At 44.3% G+C, this 23,155-nt stretch overlaps 1 protein-coding gene across 1 annotated transcript in view; it reads left to right on the forward strand.

Annotated features, from left to right (window-relative positions):
- Positions 1-258: 258 nt before the first annotated feature.
- Positions 259-23,155, forward strand: part of SS18L1 (SS18L1 subunit of BAF chromatin remodeling complex) — a 35,833-nt gene continuing 12,936 nt past the window's right edge. The window contains exons 1-6 of the mRNA XM_089661513.1: positions 259-438; positions 6,395-6,471; positions 7,058-7,142; positions 14,907-15,051; positions 20,046-20,243; positions 21,214-21,378. Of these exons, the coding sequence (XP_089517639.1) occupies positions 370-438; positions 6,395-6,471; positions 7,058-7,142; positions 14,907-15,051; positions 20,046-20,243; positions 21,214-21,378 (739 nt within the window). The 5' untranslated portion in view covers positions 259-369. The remainder of the gene's footprint in view (positions 439-6,394; positions 6,472-7,057; positions 7,143-14,906; positions 15,052-20,045; positions 20,244-21,213; positions 21,379-23,155) is intronic.

Genomic DNA, 23,155 nt, shown 5'->3' on the forward strand with positions numbered 1-23,155 from the left:
GTAACCAAACCCCGCCCACGGGAACCTGCGCTACCCGGCGCTTACAGACAGGAAACCCGGCTCGTGGAGCGTACCAATACTGTCCAGGGGGGCCTAAAATCTTCACCCCGCCACAGCACTGATGGTATACCCTCTTCTCCCGATCTTTGTATTTATTAAATAGTTTAAATAAAGCTTCTGTAGAAGTGAGCTGCAATCTGGACGGGGCGCTCCGTCGGATGGGGAATGGGTCATACCATTTGGCACCGTCTCCCCCCTGTCTGCTGCGTAGAATAAGAATCCTCTGGCTAGTAATAAGGGTGCAGATATTAGCAATATCTGGAATAATTTATTCTGCTCAGACACACGCAGGGCCAGAGGGGGGCAACCATGTCTGTGGCCTTTGCATCTGCCAGACCCAGAGGGAAAGGAGAAGTCACCCAGCAAACTATACAGAAGGTACAGGGGCTGCTGATGGTGGAGCAGGGCTGATGGCACCAGCTTTATTCTAGGGGGAGGAGGGGACATGCAGTGCCCATGTGCCATGCATATCATACACCAGACATAGCTGTGCCATCTGCATGATTGATGGCTGGCTGAATGACAAACATTGATTGCCACTTTACAATGGAAACATTTCCAATTCATACAGATTCATTCATATATATATACATGTATGTATGATCAATGGACTATATATATACATGTATGTATGATCAATGGACTATATATATACATGTATGTATGTATGTATGATCAATGGACTATATATATCCATGTCTGTATGATCAATGGACTACATATATATATATATATATATATATATATATATATATATACATACATACATACATACATACATACATACATGTATGTATGATCAATGGACTACATATATATATATACATGTATGTATGTATGTATGAGCAATGGACTATATATATACATGTATGTATGATCAATGGACTACATATATATTTATACATGTATGTATGATCAATGGACTATATATTTATACATGTATGTATGTATGATCAATGGACTATATATATACATGTATGTATGATCATTGGACTATATATATATACATGTATGTATGATCATTGGACTATATATATATATATATATATATATATATATATATATATACACACACACACACACACACACACGTATGTATGATCATTGGACTATATATATATACATGTATGTGTGATCATTGGACTATATATATATATATACACATGTATGTGTGATCATTGGACTATATATATATATATATATATATATATATACACATGTGTGATCATTGGACTATATATATATCCACATGTATGTATGTATGTATGATCATTGGACTATATATACATGTATGTATGATCATTGGACTATATATATATATATATATATATATATATATATATATATATATATGTATTGGACTATATGTATACCTGTTTATTGAACTATATATGCATATCATCATTGAGATATATACACACATATATATGATCATTGAGCTATATACATGTATATGCATGATCCTTTAGCTATACATATATGATCATTGAACTATATATATTTATATGCATGATCCCTGAGCTATATATATATGTGATCATTGAACTCTGTATATGCATGATCCCTGAGCTATATATATATATGTGATCATTGAACTCTGTATATGCATGATCCCTGAGCTATATATATATGTGATCATTGAACTCTGTATATGCATGATCCCTGAGCTATATATATATGATCATTGAACTCTGTATATGCATGATCCCTGAGCTATATATATATGTATATGCATGATCCCTGAGCTATATATATATATGATCATTGAACTCTGTATATGCATGATCCCTGAGCTATATATATATGTGATCATTGAACTCTGTATATGCATGATCCCTGAGCTATATATATATGTGATCATTGAACTCTGTATATGCATGATCCTTGAGCTATATATATATATGTGATCATTGAACTCTGTATATGCATGATCCTTGAGCTATATATATATGTGATCATTGAACTCTGTATATGCATGATCCCTGAGCTATATATATATGTGATCATTGAACTCTGTATATGCATGATCCCTGAGCTATATATATATGTGATCATTGAACTCTGTATATGCATGATCCCTGAGCTATATATATATGTGATCATTGAACTCTGTATATGCATGATCCTTGAGCTATATATATATATATGATCATTGAACTCTGTATATGCATGATCCCTGAGCTATATATATATGTGATCATTGAACTCTGTATATGCATGATCCTTGAGCTATATATATATGATCATTGAACTATATATATGTATATGCATGATCATTGAAGCCTGCCTGGGTGCCATAGTGAATGTTAATCACTTAAATGTCGTCTCTCAGATGTCATGTGCCTCCATGACAGTTGCAGCCATAGACAACACTTGAGTGCCTTCTTCATCCTTATCTGTGGATTAGGGGAGGAGGGTTCATGAATGACACTTAATATGTCACCACTGACTATGGCTGTTGCATTTCCTCCCACCTCGTTCTCAGATCAGAGAAGCCGGAATAGGGATCAGTGAGGGTGTACAATGTGAATGCTGCACAGTTGTGTCGGATTTCTTTCTATTTGAGATTCATCTCGGTAGTCTGTGTTGTTTTCATGCTGTTGCCTGTTCAATGTCAGTATGGTTGGTTAAAAGCAGAGCAGTGGTGAATGAGACTGAAGTTCTCTCTGCAGCCGGTTGCTTGGGATACGCATGTGGTTCTCATGTTTGATGTGGCTCAAACCAGCCTTGCAGGAAATGCTCAGTTCCTCTTGGTGACTTACGTGTCACATTTCCGCTAATCATGTTACAGAGGTTACTCATTCATGTCATTTATCTCGATGTTAAGTTTTGATTCTTCATGCTGGGTACGACCTGTGTGGGATCAAAGTCATGCATAAATTGGGGTCTATGCTTCAAACTAAACCCTAGGAAAAAAAAACCTTTCATTTAAATATATATTCCTCAATAGTTACAAAGGATATAAATATAATCTTTGTGCTTCAAATATCTTTGCTAACTTAGATATTACCTTGTAAACGTAGAAGTGATATCAGCCCAGCACTGTACATAGCCTGCGCAGAGAGCAGAGCTTTGGGAGGGGCACAGTGAGTCTGCCTACTACAGGCTGCCTGCAGAATACTACAGGAGGGGGCGGAGCCAAGACCAGTCACCCTGCACAAGGAGAGAGAGCAGCAGTGAGCGGTCTTTATTACCGGAAGCTGCTGTACAGAAGGAAAGTCTCACACTGGATTACTGCACAGATCTGGAAGAAAGGAGATCTGTTCTAATGAAAATACAGGGCAGCCATTGACAACCTGGCTGTATAAATACTTTAGTCTTGGTTCTACTGACTTCAGTACTTTTTAAGAAACTGACTTGCAATTCCTTATAATCTTCATACTAGCTCCTGGTCAGGGAATCAGAAAGTACTGAAGCCGTTGGATCAACATGACAGCCAGGTGTCAAGTATTTTCAAAAGGGGAGGCCAACCAAGGCAGCTGTCATACTTTCTCAATACAGATTTTCCTTAAAGTGGACCTTACATGGACCTTACAGGTCCATTTTTCCTGAATCCCCCCCACCCCAAGTCATAATGCTCAGCCAATGAACAAAAAAAAAAGCACACAATGACTTAATTTAATATGTATGGATACTGTTATCAGCAGCCAACCTCACATTAAAGGGGAGCTTTACCACCCCCCAGGTTAATTGTAAAATTAACCCCTTCCAATCTGGTATGTTGGGTTGAGATGGTTTAACATATTAGCCAGCTCGACAAATCCAATGATGTCCCGATGTCTACCGGAAAACACCACCCTCCACGTCCCGTGCCGCCATCTTCTTTGTGGCACCATATACGTACATCATAAAATACAGTCCATAGGCAGGGTCATGGACCCATTTTTTTTTTTTTTCACCTGCTGCATGTTTCGAAGCTTTGCGCAGCTGTGTGCATGAGCCCACACAGTGCTGCAGATACTATATATTAAAAAAAAAAACCAAGACCAAGGCTTAGTTCACACCTACAAGAGCTTCCAATTGTGGGCATGTTTTCATGCATAGGGCAGCTTATTCATGTCAATGGGCTGCTCTATGCGCAAGAAAGATGGAAAAATGGTGCTGTAGCTCCATACGGTTGACATGCATTTGCAGGTGTGTAGCACCACTGCATGTCTGCTAAATGGCAGCGCATTTCTCTGCATGTCAGGAAAGGACACGTTTGTGCACACATTCCTGATACGTAATGGTCTGAACATAAGGTAAAGCTTTTACAATGTATGGAAGCACGTCCATGTGTCCTGGACTGCTGAGTGCCCAGGAGGTGGAAGTTGGAGCTTCTGATGCATATATTACACCACGAGAGAAGGAAGAACTTACATCCTACCTATTCACACGCATCCTACATATTCACACGCATCCTACATCCTAGGAACTATAGGAAATCTGGTTGCACTAGACTACACGGAACTCATGTTAAAGCCCCAGCTACATTTTTTTGCATTTATTTGAATTCCAGGTATGGATATTTTTTTACCTAGTTACCTTAGTCCAGCTTTGACCAATATATGTATGTGCTGTACCTCTGGGATCTCTACAGTAATTTCCACCTTCCATTGGGGATCCCACAGGTATGGATATTTTGTACCTAGTTGCCTTAGTCAAGATTGACCAATGTATGTATGTGCCGTACCTCTGGGGTCTCTACAGTGATTTCCACCTTCCATTGGGGATCCCACAAGTATGGATATTTTTTACCTAGTTACCTTAGTCCAGCTTTGACCAATGTATGTATGTGCCGTACCTCTGGGATCTCTACAGTGATTTCCACCTTCCATTGGGGATCCCACAGGTATGGATATTTTTTACCTAGTTACCTTAGTCCAGCTTTGACCCAATGTATGTATGTGATGTACCTCTGGGATCTCTACAACGATTTCCTCCTTCTACTGGGGATCCCACAGATATGGATATTTTTTACCTAGTTACTTTAGTCCAGCTTTGACCCAATGTATGTATGTGCTGTACCTCTGGGATCTCTACAGCGATTTCCACCTTCCATTGGGGATCCGACAGGTATGGATATTTTTTACCTAGTTACCTTAGTCCAGCTTTGACCATTGTATGTATGTGCTGTACGTTTGGGATCTCTACAGTGATTTTCACCTTCCATTGGGAATCCCACAGGTATGGATATTTTTTACCTAGTTGCCTTAGTCAAGACTGACCATTGTAAGTATGTATGTGCCGTACCTCTGGGATCTCTACAGTGATTTCCACCTTCCATTGGGGATCCCACAGGTATGGATATTTTTTACCTAGTTACCTTAGTCCAGCTTTGACCATTGTATGTATGTGCTGTACGTTTGGGATCTCTACAGTGATTTCCACCTTCTATTGGGGATCCCACAGGTATGGATATTTTTTACCTAGTTGCCTTAGTCAAGATTGACCAATGTATGTATGTGCCGTACCTCTGGGATCTCTACAGCGATTTCCACCTTTCGTTGGGGATCCCACAGGTATGGATATTTTTTACCTAGTTACCTTAGTCCAGCTTTGACCATTGTAAGTATGTATGTGCCGTACCTCTGGGATCTCTACAGTGATTTCCACCTTCCATTGGGGATCCCACAGGTATGGATATTTTTTACCTAGTTACCTTAGTCCAGCTTTGACCCAATGTATGTATGTGCCGTACCTCTGGGATCTCTACAGTGATTTCCACCTTCCATTGGGGATCCCACAGGTATGGATATTTTTTACCTAGTTACCTTAGTCCAGCTTTGACCATTGTATGTATGTGCCGTACCTCTGGGATCTCTACAGTGATTTCCACCTTCCATTGGGGATCCCACAGGTATGGATATTTTTTACCTAGTTACCTTAGTCCAGCTTTGACCCAATGTATGTATGTGCCGTACCTCTGGGATCTCTACAGTGATTTCCACCTTCCATTGGGGATCCCACAGGTATGGATATTTTTTACCTAGTTACCTTAGTCCAGCTTTGACCATTGTATGTATATGCTGTACCTCTGGGATCTCTACAGTGATTTCCACCTTCCATTGGGGATCCGACAGGTATGGATATTTTTTACCTAGTTACCTTAGTCCAGCTTTGACCCAATGTATGTATGTGCTGTACGTTTGGGATCTCTACAGTGATTTCCACCTTCCATTGGGGATCCGACAGGTATGGCACATACTGTACATACATACATTTGCCAAAACTCAACTAAGGTAACAAGGTTAAAATATTCATGCCTGGAATGCAGCTTTAAAAAAAATATCTCCCCCAAAAAAAAAAATCTTTTTCCATGAAATAACTTTTTTTTTCCTGTTTCCTTAAATAGATGCTGGATGAGAACCATCATCTGATACAATGTATAATGGATTATCAAAGCAAAGGGAAGACTGCCGAGTGCACACAGTAAGTACTTGGGCAGCCATAGCAAGCATGCATAGAAATGAACTACATGAAATGTGAACAATGCCATGGACTAGAATTTAACACTAATTTAAGCGCACTAAAAATGCTCAAGTGCAAATGTGACCTGAGGATTTGTATATCAAGGTAATCATGGGACTGAGCACTTTCGCCTCCTTTTCTAAAAGAAAAAATAAAAACTGTACTCATGGAAATGGAAATGCAGCTGGATAGACATTGTACCTAAAACCTCTGTTTTAATACTCTTACCTCCACTAAGTAGCTCTGGAGGGCATCTGAATATGACCATGCAGTGCAGTTGGCACCAGAGTTAAACCTAGTGCACTCTATAATCAGCACTCAGTTCCAGCCTTGGTCAGACACGCCCACCCCCCTGTTCTGAGGGGTTTGGCTGTCACTTAGCTATGCTAGCACAGAATACTGGAGTTGGTATTTTAAGTGGGTTTACTAAGCAAAGACTATACCTATTGCTCACTGAACATGCAGTACAATTTCTATTGCACCTTGGGGGGGACCTTGAAATTTCAATAAATATATATGTTTATGTTTGTGTTTTGCATTTGATTAGATATCAGCAGATCCTGCACAGAAATCTGGTCTATCTGGCCACTATAGCAGACTCCAATCAGAACATGCAATCTCTGCTTCCTGCGGTGAGTAGAGAAGTCCACACATACCTCCATCTTTAGGCAAGCCATAGATGATGCGATTTTCTTCCCTGCAACCATGGGTTGCAGGAAAGAAAATTGCTTGATACCCAAATCAACAGTCAGCGGAGCTATTGTGTTCTGCCGGTGGGGGGAGCCTTCTCCACCGGTAAAACACAAAGAGGCTATAGCCGCCAGCAGTAATCGTATGTAAAAAATCAGGCTGGTTGGACTGAAGCCGATCAATGGATCGACTTCAGTACAACCAGCCTGCCCATAGATGGATCGAATCTCAGCTTTTTCCTGAACCGGGCCAAGATTCGATCCATCTATGGCCTGCTTTACTTCAGCTATAGCTAAGGTATTGATGCCTTAAATCGGAGTTCTAGATGGACTGTGAAAAAATAAAAGTCATCAGCTGCAAAAATTGTAGCTGCTGACTTTTAAAAAACAGCCACTTACCTGTCCCACGATCTTGCGGTGTGCTCCCCACAGCCCGTTTCACCAGCCGGCTGGTGTTCCAGGCGTCGGTATCCTCAGTGTGGGCACCCGGCTGTGACAGCTTGCGGCTTCATACCCGGGTGCCCACTGCACATGCCTGAGTAGAGATGCGTTTTGTGAATGGCCCTGTAGTCTTCTGGGACCTGTCGCATGTCCCAGAACACTACGGGGGGAGGACAACCTCCACTTCTGATCGCCTAGGCGAATGCAGCGGACGTGGGAGCGGGTACCTGTCAATTTCGGGTACCCGCTCTCCAAAGGTGCCAATTCTTAATTGGGAGCGGAGGACCAGTCTTTAAAGCGGAACTTCCCCTATTCTTCATGATAGGGGTCCTTAAAGCGGAGCTCCACCGAAAACGGGAAGTTCCGCTTTAAAGACTGGTCCTCCGCTCCCCATTAAGGATTGGCATCTTTGGAGAGCGGGTACCCGAGGTGGAGCTCCGCTTTAAGGACCCCTATCATGAAGATATGGTATTCTGATATGTGCATGCGGTTAACACATGTATCAATATTGTCCAGTCCATTACTTATTGTCTACAGACCTTTATTTATTTCACATGCAAGCCAAGCTGACCAGAAAAAGAGACCGCGTTGAGACAAACTGCAACATTGTAACACTGTCATTGGGACTTGAATAGTTACAGAAACAATTTTTTTTTTTTTTTTAAAGCAGATTTGTACCATGAAAATAGTTGGTTATAGCTGTACCCAGGGGTGGACTGACCATTTGGAAACTCGGGCACTGTCCGAGGGCCCGGGGTCAGTAGGGGGCCCCATGAGATGCCCCTGGTACCTTTTTCATAGGCTTTTTTGAGTTTGGGCAAGGACACAGGGGCCCCATGATCCCCTATTGCCCGGGGGCCTCATGAGCTTTCAGTCTGCCCCTGGCTGTACCCCTCCCCCACCAGTGTCATAGTTTGTCGTGGGCACTTTGGTTGCACAGCTTGGCCTACACACACAGATGTGCAATAAAAATACAAATAAATGCATTTGAAATGCAAAATAAAATGGAAGTTGTGTACTGATGTGCGTGTGTGTGTGTGTGTGTGTGTGTGTGTATATATATATATATATATATATATATATATATATATATATATATATATATATATATATATATATATATATATATGCTATCATTAGATGTATTAACCCCATTCCATTAACAAAACCCCTTTGCGATAGTGCTCCTAGCGGCCTCTGCTTGGCTTCCATATAGTGGCATGGGGGGTTTTAAAAAAAAAAAAGTGTTTGATCCTTAGTTACTCAAATGGCTTTATAGTAAACAAAGTGATTGAATTCCTTTTTTTCAGGAAGGATGTGCGCAAATACAGTCACCTACAGCAACCAATAAAAATGCATCTGTCACTGATCTTTAGCAAACTGAAATGTAATTGGTTGGCGTGGGTCGCTCTGCATTGCACGTTATCATGAATCATTGAGTACTTCTTCATTGTAAATGTTTGGCAGCTATTTCTTTTTATAGGTATTTATCTGGGGGCTGAAAAATTACATAGCTCTTTACATTTTGCGTCTTTACATCAGTCCACGACCTCAAGGAACTTACAATCGCATGTCCCTGTCACATATTTTATTATTTTGACAATCAATGTCTCAGTTCATCGTTTTTCATTTTGCCTGCCATCTTATAAAAATGTTTGTTAACATGTAGAAGTGTATGTACTTGACAAGGCAAAATGAGGCTCAAAACGTACCTATAGTGCTAATACAGTGTGATTCAAAAAGGATGGTGCAAACACTATTCATAACAGAGGGAACCTAACACACCCGTATTAACATGAAGAGGCACTATGGGGGGATTTATTAAAATGGGAGCACTCAGAATCTGGTGCAGCTGTACATGGGAGCCAATCAGCTTCTAACTTTAGCTTGTTCAATGAAGCTTTGACAATAAAACCTGGAAGCTGATTGGTTTCTCAGCAGAGCTGCACCAGATTTTGCACTCTCCAGTTTTAGTAAATAATCCCCTATGGATCAGCTCCGCATAGAAACCAATCAGCTTCCAGGTTTTACTGTCAAAGCTTCATTGAACAAGCTGAAGTTGGAAGGTGATTGGCCGCCATGCACGGCTGCACCAGATTCTGAGTGCTCCGCTTTACCTCTGCGCTTCAAATGTTCTACGTGATCCCCTTTTGTTGACACCACAGGTGATTACCATTTACCAGTGTCACTGGGTTCTCCTACCTGGACATGATTACAGAGTGGCTTGTGGCAAAGATGCCCAACCTAGGGGGTTATTTACTAAGATTACATGATGCAAAATCTGGTGCGGCTCTGCATAGAAACTAATCAGCTTCCAGGTTTTATTGCTAACACTTAAAGTGTTACTAAACCCACAACAGTACAATCAGTCTGTATATGCAGTAAAGCATGCTTGTTATACTCACTGTGGGACCTTTCTGCATTGTGTAAAAAGGCTGTTTGATCCTGTCTTCTCTGCCCCTCCTCTTGGTGAAATGACCACCTGATATAGACTGAACCCGTGGTCACATGCACATGATTAGTTTGGTGTGTATTGCGGGAGAAGTTTTTTTTTTTTCTTGGGAGGGTGCATGTGATCAGCACAGGGCCAAACAGCCCTGTCCAGTCAGAGGGTTAGATGTTTCACATCCTCCTAGAGAAGAAAGAAAACTCCTCCTACAAGCTTTAACCAGTGCTCTGCTGATGAGAAAAGGTATTTAGCAGTTTATATTTGGTAAAATAATTGCATTTCCATGTTGTGTGTAGTGTGGGAGACCAGATATAGTGAATACCGGGTCCGGGGAGAGCGGATATAGTGAATGCAGGGTCCGGGGAGACCGGATATAGTGAATGCAGGGTCCGTGGAGACCAGATATAGTGAATGCGGGGTCCGGAAAGACCAGATATAGTGAATGCAGGGTCCGGGGAGACCGGATATAGTGAATGCAGGGTCCGGGGAGACCGGATATAGTGAATGCAGGGTCCGGGGAGACCGGATATAGTGAATGCAGGGTCCGGGGAGACCGGATATAGTGAATGCGGGGTCCGGGGAGACCTGATATAGTGAATGCAGGGTCCGGGGAGAACGGATATAGTGAATGTGGGGTCCAGGGAGAGCGGATATAGTGAATGCAGGGTCCAGGGAGACCAGATATAGTGAATGCAGGGTCCGGGGAGACCGGATATAGTGAATGCGGGGTCCGGGGAGACCTGATATAGTGAATGCAGGGTCCGGGGAGAGCGGATATAGTGAATGCGGGGTCCAGGGAGAGCGGATATAGTGAATGCGGGGTCCAGGGAGAGCGGATATAGTGAATGCAGGGTGCGGGAAGACTGGATATAGTGAATGCAGGGTCCGGGGAGACCAGATATAGTGAATGCAGGGTCCGGGGATAGCAGATTTAGTGAATGCAGGGTCCGGGAAGACCGGATATAGTGAATGCGGGGTCCGGGAAGACCGGATATAGTGAATGCAGGGTCCGGGGAGACTGGATATAGTGAATGCAGGGTCCGGGGAGACCAGATATAGTGAATGCAGGGTCCGGGGAGACCAGATATAGTGAATGCAGGGTCCGGGGAGACCGGATATAGTGAATGCAGGGTTCGGGGAGACTGGATATAGTGAATGCAGGGTCCGGGGAGACCAGATATAGTGAATGCAAGGTCCGGGGAGAGCAGATATAGTGAATGCAAGGTCCGGGGAGAGCAGATATAGTGAATGCGGGGTCCGGGGAGACCAGATATAGTGAATGCGGGGTCCGGGGAGACCAGATATAGTGAATGCAGGGTCCGGGGAGAGCAGATATAGTGAATGCAGGGTCCGGGGAGACCGGATATAGTGAATGCAGGGTCCGGGGAGACCAGATATAGTGAATGCAGGGTCCGGGGAGACCAGATATAGTGAATGCAGGGTCCGGGGAGACCAGATATAGTGAATGCGGGGTCCAGGGAGACTGGATATAGTGAATGCAGGGTTCGGGGAGACCAGATATAGTGAATGCAGGGTCCGGGGAGACCGGATATAGTGAATGCAGGGTCCAGGGAGACCAGATATAGTGAATGCAGGGTCCGGGGAGACCAGATATAGTGAATGTAGGGTCCGGGGAGAGCAGATATAGTGAATGCAGGGTCCGGGGAGAGCAGATATAGTGAATGCAGGGTCCTGGGATTAGTATCACTTTAATTAAACAAACTGCAGTTAGAAGCTGATTGGCTACCATGCACATCTGCACCAGATTCTGAGTGCTCCAGTTTTAGTAAATCTTTCAGCAGGATGGCGCTCCTCTTCAGGATCACCATGGTCATTCTGGCCTCCACAATCGCCAGAACTAACACCCTGCGACTGCTTTCTGTGGGGGTACATTAAGGACTTGGTGTATGTCCCCCCCCATACCACAGGACCTGTATGACCTGAGATGACACATCACAGAAGCAGTGGAGTCAGTGTCCAAGGTACATGCTGTCACGAGTCTGGACAAAACTGGAGTGCCGTCTTGACATCTGTTGTGTTACCAACGGGGCTCTCATCAACCATTCGTAGTTCAGAGGTAAAACTTGGACAGTAAGTGTGTCTCTGTATGTTAATAAAGTTGTGTTAGGTTCATTCCGTTATGAATAAATCAGCTTTATTTTTGCGTCATCCTTTTTGAATCACACTGTATATTCAGTAAACTGTCACCTGCATTGAAAAGCAGGTATGAACCACTTCCTTCTCGAGCAAACCCTTGGCTCTCTATTGTGCATGCTACTGTAGTCCTGGGCTTTGGCCTGCCTGCTTCCCCTTGGCTGTAACCTATCACCATGATCAGCGGTTTGCCTATCCAAAAGGGAGGCACAAGAGGGAGCTGGCCAAGATTTGTGTAAGAGGGCACCTGGGCTTATAGGACTTCTGAGAGCTGACATGCAGATACTAGCCATTTTGCCTTGCAGCGTTGGGACCCTCGGTTTGAATCCCAACTAGGATACTACTTGAATGGAGTTTTCATGTTCTTCCTGTGCTTGTGTGTGGTTTCCCCCAGGTACATCGATTTCCCCCCACACTCCTGCTTTGCTTATTTGTCTCCTGTCTACACTATCTCTAGTATGGCAGATATGTGGCCATTATTATTATTATTATACAGGGTTTATATAGTGCCAACAGTTTGCTCACCTCTTTACAATATAAAGGGAGACAATACAGCAACAATACAGTACAATACAAAAGGGTTAAGAGGGCCCTGCTCCTTGGAGCTTACAATCTAGGAGGGAGGGGCTGGTGGTACAAAAGGTAATAAGTGTGGGGGATGGACTGGTAGGAAGAATAGAAGATTCCGTTACTAGCTGAAGGCAGCATAGGCTTCCCTGAAGAGATAGGTTTTCAGAGATTGCCTAAAAGTGAACAGAGTAGGAGATAGTCGGATAGATTGGGGTAGAGAGTTCCAGATGATGGGGGAGGCTCTGGAGAAGTCCTGGAGACGAGCATGGGAGGAGGAGTAAGGGAGCTAGAGAGCAGGAGGTCATGGGAGGACCGTAGAGGATGGTTTGGGTGACATTTGGAGACAAGATTGGTGATGTAATTTGGGGCAGAGTTATAAATGGCTTTATATGTTATTGTTAATGTTTTGAATTTTGTTCGTTGGGCAATGGGAAGCCAGTGGAGGGATTGGCAGAGAGGGGTGGCAGATACAGAACGGTTAGTAAGGTGGATGAGTCTGGCAGCAGCATTCTTGATAGACTGAAGAGAGGATAGCCTGCGATGAGGTAGGCCAATGAGGAGGGAGTTACAATAGTCAAGGCCAGAGATAACCAGGGAGGGAATAAGTTGCTTAGTGGTTTCCGAGGTTAAGAACGGGTGTATCTTGGAGACGTTGCGGAGGTGAAGTCTACAAGATTTGGACAGTGATTGGATTTGGGGCTGAAAGGACAGATGGGAGTCTACGATTACACCTAGTACCCTGGCATGAGGGGAGGGACTGATGGTTGTATTATTTATCTTGATGGAGAAGTAAGGGGAGGGTTCCTTGCTCCCCTTCCTAGGGGGTAGGGGTTTCTTTTCGGGAGAGTCCCCCCACCTAGTCGTTGGTTGGCTTCAGCTGATCATGAAGTGCATAGGCCATCAGGACCTTTTGTTAGGTGAAGCTGAGTGTGCCCTAACCTTGTCAAGAGTCTTGCACCTCACGGGTCCAGGGAGAGGTCCTTCCCCTTCAGGAGGAGACCAAAGACGCATCGTAGAGCACTTTATCTGTGCTTGTTCACATACACTTTTTTGATTCATTTTGGAGTTTTGTTTTTGCGAACCGCGCCATGGGCTTGAAAAAAGAAATAAAGACTGTGTGGCCCTTAGGTTCCTTCCTCCCCTGCCTTGGGGGGTCTCTCTTCGGGACAGCCCTCACCTAGTACTATGTAGCTGGTCATGAGCAGAGACGTCTGCCAGGCCTTTTGGCTAGAAGGACCAGAGTGCCTTGTCACGGTCCCAAGCCTTGTGCCTTGGGGGGCCAAGGAAGGGAACAGTGACCTACCCAGTGCATTTTTTTTGTGTGTTCACATATTCACTTGGTGTTTGTAGGCGCAAAAAAAAAACAAAACAGTGTATGTATATGCGTGTGAGATTGTAAGTTCCTTAGGGGCTGGCACTGATGTGAACGGACAATATGTAAAGAACTGCGTTTTTGACGCTAAATAAATACAGTATGTGCTTACTACAAGCTGTAGGCTTCATGCACACGACAGGGGGTACAGGGGGTCATACAGCACACGGAGTCTGCATGATCATTCCACCAGGACCTGCCACCACTGTGTACAGCCGTCCATTGAGATGAATTAGAAGATGCGACCGTGTGTGGTTATGCGCCGGGATAGCATACACCGCGCATGGATGTACACCAGCCGTAACAGGGTGACCGCTGACAGGTAACGTAAATAACATTGATTATCTCGTTACAACGGGAACCTGAAAGTGGGTGGGATGTATTGGGCAGCAAGTAAACATGTTGTCTCTTATAATTCATCTCAATGGACGGCTGTAAGCGGAGGCAGCAGGTCCTGGGAGAGTGACTACGCAGGCTGAGCACGATGCGCACGATGAAGGGAATGAATATATGTATATATCTTTATTCCATCAATGCATGCTAATGTTTTGTAAACCTTCTTTCTGTGCATAGTTCACATATATGAAGAGAACAGCCATAGCGCAGTAGACGTAGAATAGAGAAACCTAGTTGTCTTTGTGTTTGCATCCTTTTGTCTGTTGCCCAGTGCCGTTTTTTTTTTTTTTTTTTTGCCTGTGAAATGACATAGCTTTATTTGCAGCCGCCAGCGCAGAACATAAACCTGGGCCCTGGAGGGATGAGCCAAACAGGCCCCAGTCAGACCCTCCACTCACAGGGCAACCTGAGTGACGCGCTGGGTGCCAGCCTGCCGCCCTCCTCCCTTATGCAGAACCAGATCAGCAACGGTGAGGCCTGTCTCTGATGTGTTACAGTTGCCTAGCAACCGAGGTGCAAATGCTATGTGTATGTGAAAATCCAGTCTGTGAGGGGGCTCGTCAAAAAGACCCTTTGTTATAAAGGAAATGAACAAACGCAGGCATGTCCTCCATTTTTTTGGCAAATTTCAGAGCTTGTGTAGTACCATGGCGCAGAAAAAAAAAAGATCTCGCTGTAACCTACAAGATGGCAGTGGAAGTCTCATTTCCCATGTCTGTCAGGTGGCAGTAAGCCTTTTCTGAGAGAAGTACCTTGGAAGGAAATGGAAGGATAGCACTGGGACCATAGGGCTATCCTACAGTCATAGGAGTTGTAGTAGTATCTGGATTCTGGGCTGGCAGCATCTCCATGCCAAAGGATTTCCACAGTACCCTTGGTCTTTAATTTAATGGACCTGAGACGGAAAGGCCACACCAGGGGTGTGCAGAACATGTGTGTCAAATCCAAGCGTTTTTGGGTGCCCAAGAGGCACATGTGCAGCATCCAGTTAGGTGGTGGGCCATCAAGAGACTCTGTCACTTTGCCTCCCCAACCCACTTATACTCTCCTTCACCACACTGCCCTGCTGCTCCATTGCTCAGTTGAACCACCATCATACCTGGTTCTTCTGGGCAATGTGGAGCTAGGCCCTTCTCCCAGAATGCAGTGTTCAGGCCTGAACTGCAAAGGTGAATATAAATTGGTCAGATGTTGAGCCATTAAGAGACTTGCCTCCTTGACTCTCTTTTACTTTCCTTCTCTGCACTATACACACTGCGCCATCGATCAATTGAAGAACCTAGTTCTTCTGGGCATGGTGGAGCATGAGACTTCCTCCCATGGTGTGGTTCTCAGGCCTGAACATCCAAGGTAAATGGATCAGGCTGTAGGCAATCAAGAGACTCTTTTGCCTCCCTGACCCACTTTTACTCTCCTTCTCTGCACTGCCCCACTGCTGCATTGCACAGTTGATGCACTAGCACAGTGGTCGGCAAGCCGCGGCTCGCGAGCCACATGCGGCTCTTTACCCAGTCTAATGCGGCTCTTCTGTGTGCCGGGCGCCTGCTCCCCTCCCTCCTCTCGGTCGGCCGCTCCCCTGCCTCCTCTCGGTTGGCAGCCCCAAAAGTCCGCGCGGACCTTTTAATCCGGCCTGCGCATGTGGCTGTCAGGATGTGTGTAGGCGGGGCAGCGTGCCGAACGTGAGGGGAGGGGAGCTAGGCTCCTCTCACAGTCCGCCCTGAAGACCCGAACGGCGCGGGAAGACAGCGAGAGGAACGCAAAAGGTAAGTGAATTGACACGGGGGACTTGGCTTACTAGAAGGGGGGGGGGGGGAATAGTACTGTGGGGGATGAAATACTATATGAGGGATGAAATACTATATGGGGGGATGAAATACTATATGAGGGATGAAATACTATATGAGGGATGAAATACTATATGAGGGATGAATTACTATATGAGGGATGAATTACTATATGAGGGATGAAATACTATATGGGGGGATGAAATACTATATGGGGGGATGAAATACTATATGAGGGATGAATTACTATATGAGGGATGAAATACTATATGGGGGGATGAAATACTATATGAGGGATGAAATACTATATGGGGGATGAATTACTTTATGAGGGATGAAATACTATATGGGGGGATGAAATACTATATGAGGGATGAAATACTATATGAGGGATGAAATACTATATGGGGGGATGAAATACTATATGAGGGATGAATTACTATATGAGGGATGAAATACTATATGGGGGGATGAAATACTATATGAGGGATGAAATACTATATGGGGGGATGAAATACTATATGAGGGATGAAATACTATATGGGGGGATGAAATACTATATGAGGGATGAAATACTATATGAGGGATGAATTACTATATGGGGGATGAAATACTATATGAGGGATGAAATACTATATGGGGGATGAAATACTATATGGGGGATGAAATACTATACGGGGGATGAAATACTATACGAGGGATGAAATACTATACGGGGGATGAATTGCTATGGGGGATGAATTACTATATGGGGGATGAATTACTATGGGGGATGAATTACTATATGGGGGATGAATTACTATGGGGGATGAATTACTATGGGGGATGAATTACACTATGGGGGATGAATTACACTATGGGGGATGAATTACTATATGGGGGATGAATTACTATGGGGGATGAATTACTATATGGGAGATGTATTTTCAGTTTTAAAAATGTGGCTCTCAAAATAAATTTCAATCATGGTTTTGGCGAGATTTGGCTCAGTTGAAAAAAAAGGTTGCCCACCACTGCACTAGCACAAATGGTTCTTCTGGACATGGTGAATCTTGGGACCTAGTCTCAGGATGCAGTGCTCAGGTTTGAATAGTCAGGGTGATTACAAACGGGTGAAGCGTTGGGCCATCAAGAGACACTTTTGCCTTCCTGACCCACTTTTACTCTCCTTCTCTGCACAGTACTTCTCTACACACTACTCCATTGCTCAGCTGAAGCATCAAAGATGGTTCTTCTGAGCATAGCACTTTCTCCCAGGATGCAGTGCTTAGGCCCGAACATCAAAGATGAGTATAAATGGGTCAAGTCGTGGACCATCAATAGACTCTAACACAGTGTTTCTCAACCTTCCTAATGCCGCGACCCTTTAATACAGTTCCTCATGTTGTGGTGACCCCCAACCATAAAATTATTTTCGTTGCTACTTCATAACTGTAATTTTGCAGTGGGAGGAGTAGTGCCACATCATTGGTGTCAGTGAGAGGAGTAGTGCCACATCACTGATGTCAGTGGGAGGAATAGTGTCCCATTGTTGGTATCAGTGGGAGGAATAGTGTCCCATCATTGGTATCAGTGGGAGGAATAGTGCCCCATCATTGGTGTCAGTGGGAGGAATAGTGCTCCATCATTGGTGTCAGTGGGGGGGGGGGAATAGTGCCCCATCATTGATACTAGTGTGGGGGGGAATTGTGCCCCATCATTGGTGTCAGTGGGGGGGATAGTGCCCCATCGTTGGTGTCAGTGGGGGGAGGAATAGTGCCCCATTGTTGGTGTCAGTGGGGGGAAGAATAGTTCCCCATCGTTGGTGTCAGTGGGGGGGGGAGGAAATTGTGCCCCATCATTGGTGTCAGTGGGAGGAATAGTGCCCCATCATTGGTATTAGTGACACCAATGATGGGGCACTATTCCTCCCACTGACACCAATGATACTTACCTTGCTGACTCTTGCTCCAGCCTGGGCTCGCTCCCTCCCTCTCCTATCTACAGCCAGCATACCTGGCTGCAGCAGCACCATCTGCACGCTACAGACACTTACCTGTCAGCTGTCTTCCTTCTCCGGCCGCTCCCTCGCTCGATCTTCTTTGATCTTCGCGCTGCTGCTTGGCTCCTCCTCCTCGCTGGTAATTGGCCGCCTGTGTGCCTCTCCTGAGCTACAGTTCCGGCGGCCAATCACTGGCGAGGAGCGCGGAGCTGTTGAGTGATCCCGGGGATGTGGCCAGATGACAGGGGCGGCATGTCATCCCGCACACACATCGCGGTCCAGGGAAATGTGGACGTATCTGCATGTGGGCGGACCCGCCTGGAGACTGATAGAGGAGCGGTGTCTCGGTTCCTAAGACCATCGGAAATATGTGTTTTCCGATGGTCTTAGGAGACCCCTGTGAAAGGGTTGTTCGACCCCCAAAGGGGTAGCGACCCACAGGTTGAGAACCGTTGCTCTAACACTTTGCCTCCCTGACCCACTTATGCTCTCCTTCTTTGCGCTGCCGCACTGCTCCATTGCTTAATTGAAGCACCATCATAGGTGGTACTTTTGGGTATTGTGGAGCATGAGACCTTCTCCCAGGAGAAAGTATTTTGGCCTGAGCAGCCAAAATGAATATGAATAGGTCAGGTGGTGGGCTATCAAGGAATTCTAACAGTTTGTCCATTCCAGATCAGGCTACCCACGCACAGGTGGTTGGGCCCATCAAGGTTTTTTTGGATGCCCAGGAAGTGCTGCTTCAGCATCCAGCTCTGCTGCTAGCAGCCTGTTTAAATCTACTGAAATAGACTAAACTTACGTTTAGCTGTTGGCAGTGAGGCTGGACACTGCACCTGTGCTTCCCGGGCTCCTAAAAATGTTGGAATTTGACACACATGGGCTCAACCCATGATGTGCCTATAACTTTAAATGTCCAGATATATATTTATTCTGGGCCAACACATTTCAGGGCTCAGGGAATGCCCCCTTCATCTGGGCTTTAGAGACATAATTCCATTTTTATGACCATGTTTCATGTTACACCCGTATTTTCAGGGTACCGCGTATAGTGTTTTTACAGACCTGAATGCAGCAGTATTATTTATTATGGGCCCATGCACACAGATGTGTTGTGCTCAGTAATCCTGCACTGCGTTCAGCTGCAGTAGACAATTCAGTGTCTGCGGTCAGTATTTACACGGGTACATGTGTAAATGCCTATTCGTGCTGAGATGAAAAACTGAACTAGAAGAATGGAATCTGATTTTTAAGGATGTGAATGTCTTGCGGATGTGTATCTAAGCACATGTAATGCAAGCACCCTATGACCATTACATGCGTTTTTTATGCAGGATCTTTCTGCCAGAAAGATCCTGCATATATATTGTTATTTTATTATACCTGTGTGCATAGGCTAGGGGTAGGCAACTTGTGGCTCTCTAGCTGTTGTGGAACTACATTTCCCATGAGGTATTGCAACATTACAAAACTGACAGTTACAGCTATGACTTGCAGAGGCATGATGGAACTTCTGGTCCTGCAACAGCTGGAGAGCCGCAGGTTGCCTACCCCTGGCATAGGCCCTTACACATATTCCCCAATATCAGTAATTATCCAAGTAGAACAAAAAAGTTTGGGTTTACTTTAACTAAATTCTGATTAAATACGGATATTTAATTCTGATTAAATACTGTATTTTTCCTTCTAATTGTTTTAGGACCAAATCATGTGTCTCTGCAGCAGTCTGGCCAAGCCACGATGCCCACAACCAGCATGAGTATGGCAGTGAGTTCCCATGGCACAGCTCCTGGGTATAGCCATGCTGTGCCCAGCTCTCAAAATTTGCCAATGCAAAGCCAGGGAACCATAGGGAACTATGTGTCAAGGGCTAATATGAATTTGCCATCCAACCCAGGTAAGATGAATACTGGACCCAGAATCTCATTCGTTTTATATTTAGGCTCTTGAAATGACCACACATGTTAAAATCTGATTGCACAATTTACAAACACTATATAGTAGGAGGGCCTGTCTAATTGGATTTGTATTGAATAGAGGGTTTGGGTAGTCCTTTGTACTACACAGTTGTTGGTAAACCTAAAGGGGGTTGTACAAAGATGGCACAATCAGATTATATTATGTGTGACCAGCTATAGATTACTGAGTGTCCTTTCTCCGCTCATTCCTCACCAGCTACACTGTTTATTCACATTCTCAAACTAGGCCACCAATGCTTTCTCACAAAGTAGAGGGCCTTGGCTAGTTGTTCTTGCTGTCTATGTCTTTGGTGGGAAGATTCATTCTCTCCTTTTATACCGGATACCATTGCCACCGGGACAGAAAGTGATGGTAAATCCACACTCAGAAACAGGAAAAATATGGAAGTCTTCCAATGGGGACAACTGTTCTGCTCTTTTTTGAGAGATTCATCTGACTTCCTGTTATGTTTCTGGCTGAGATGTCAGCACGTACTTGTCAATAGGTTCAATTCAGAAAGCTTTAGTACGAGGATAGGGACCTTTATTTTAGCTATATGACTCTTATTTTCATATCTCATAATCAGTAACTGTCATTTTTTTTAATACCTATCCTTATCCTGGTGTGGTAGCTTTGTGAATTGTGCCCAATGTCTTTGAGAGCCACACTGACCAATAGTAAGTTAGGAGAGGGCTGGGCACAAATAGTTCATCAACTTATAAAAAGTTTTCAGATTTATTTGTGTTTTAGTTACACTTTTTGATAATAGAATTCATATTTAATTTGACCAATGTCGCCCTCTGTAAAGTTTGACATAGACCTGCTTTCAGTTTCTGAACCAGCTTCCAACATCTCTTTGTTGATCTTTTTTTTGACAATTGATCTTTTTGCTCCATGACGTTCCACAGTGTCCATGATGCACCAACAAGCTGCCGGCTCGCATTACACCACAGCGCAAGGTGGAGGTCAGCATTACCAAGGGCAATCTTCCATTTCCATAATGAGCCAGAGTACCCAAGGAAGCAGCATGATGGGTCAGAGACCTTTGGGACCATACAGACCATCACAGCAAGGTGAGGAGGTGTCATTCAACTTGTAGATCAGCAAATCACAGGAACAATGACACGTTATATTTTTACTATGCTTGCTAACTTTGTGTTCACAATTGTTGGATCAAGTGTTTAAAAGAAGATCTGAACCGTGGGCGTGCACCAACCAAGCAATCCGAGAACAGAGCCCAGAAAATCATCCAAAGCAAACACCAACAGAAGGAGCACTTAACCAATTGGTAAAGGACTCCAAATCACTTTAATAATTTACAGATAAAAAAAAAAGCAGCTAACCTTTGGCCACCAAAAACACTCCCCCTTCATCAGGGCGTGAGATATATGTAACCAAAAATAATAGCTTTCTTATGGTAATCTAGATTGTAAGCTCGAAAGAGCAGGGCCCTTGAACCACTCGTGTATTGCATTGTTACCGTTTTGTCTCATGTTCTGTCCCCCTTGCTATTGTACAGCGCTGAGCAAACCCTTTGGCGCTATATAAATACTGTATAATAATAATAATCTGCATGGAAGAGGTGTTAATGTATCAGGTGAACCAGTAACCAGTGGTTTCAGGGTCATTGGCAGTAATAGTAAAGCATAAGAAAGTTCTTTCTTGAGACGATTCAAGGTCTTGCCCTGATGAAGGGAGAGTGTGGTGGGACCCTAAGCTCTTTGGCTGTTTTTTATCTGTAAAACAATAAAATGATTGCAACTCCTTTACTGATTGGTTTGGTACTCCTCCTTTCTATTCTTAACTGTGTCTCTGTGATGTGGTTTAGTTTCTAATGTCAAAGCTGCCTCATAGCTGATAATCAAATGACTGGTGGGTAATATTCAAGAAGCAGCAAGAGAAGTGGAGGAAGCAGAGATGTATAGAATGAATGAAGCTGAAGCAGGGATATTCTTGCACTGCAGGTTCTCAGACACAGCTTCCTCTCCAGCAAGGAGAACGGTGTCAGGAACCATGAACCAGGCGGAGACAGGAAGTGCAGTTAAAATCACACCTTTAATGAAATAGCAGATATAATATAGATCAGGAACGTAGTCAAAATGGAAGCCAAGGTTTGGATGCCAGAGAGGGTAATCAGACGAGTCAGATTCATGAAACCAGAAGTCAGCGTAGTCAGAAGCCAAAAATCAGGAACAGGAATCTGAAGAGAAGTCAGCCATACTGAGTTGTACACAGGCAGGAACATACTGGAGAGCATAGACTACTCAAGGGCAAGGAGGAAATGAGGTAAGCTGCTAAAATAGCAAAAAGAGCTGGCTGTGGGCTGGACTAATGAGGCAGGTAATGGTATCCAGGTGAGTCACTGTGGAGACACTGAGTGGCTGGTAATTAACCAACAGCTGAGCACTAAAAGAAAAGAGCTGCTCGTTAAGTAGTAGGAACCCATCCCTGACAAACGGTGAGCAGCATAATCGTAGCATCACCAAATCTCCTGAGACTACCAGCCATCGGCAGCAGAGCTATAGATGATCTCACAGCTAAGAAGCTCAAGGGACAGGAGTGCAAACCTATTTGTTAGGAGGAAGTCAGGACAAAAGGTTGATTTTTTTTTTTTTAGGGTGCGACTTAGGCACAGTTAACATTATTTATTATTTATTTATTTATCGAGTTTATATAGCGCCAAAGGGTTTGCTCAGCGCTGTACAATAGGGGGGGACAATACATGAAACAGAACAGTAACATCAAACAGTACACAAGGGGTTAGAGGGCCCTACTCTTTCGAGCTTACAATCTAGGAGGGGGGGGGTAGAGGCACAGGAGGAAACGGCTGTGGGGGATGGAGTGGTAGGA

This window comes from Staurois parvus, unplaced genomic scaffold (assembly GCF_062004578.1).
Source record: "Staurois parvus isolate SC_StPar_1 unplaced genomic scaffold, SC_StPar_1.0 ptg001349l, whole genome shotgun sequence".
Lineage (NCBI taxonomy): Eukaryota > Metazoa > Chordata > Amphibia > Anura > Ranidae > Staurois > Staurois parvus.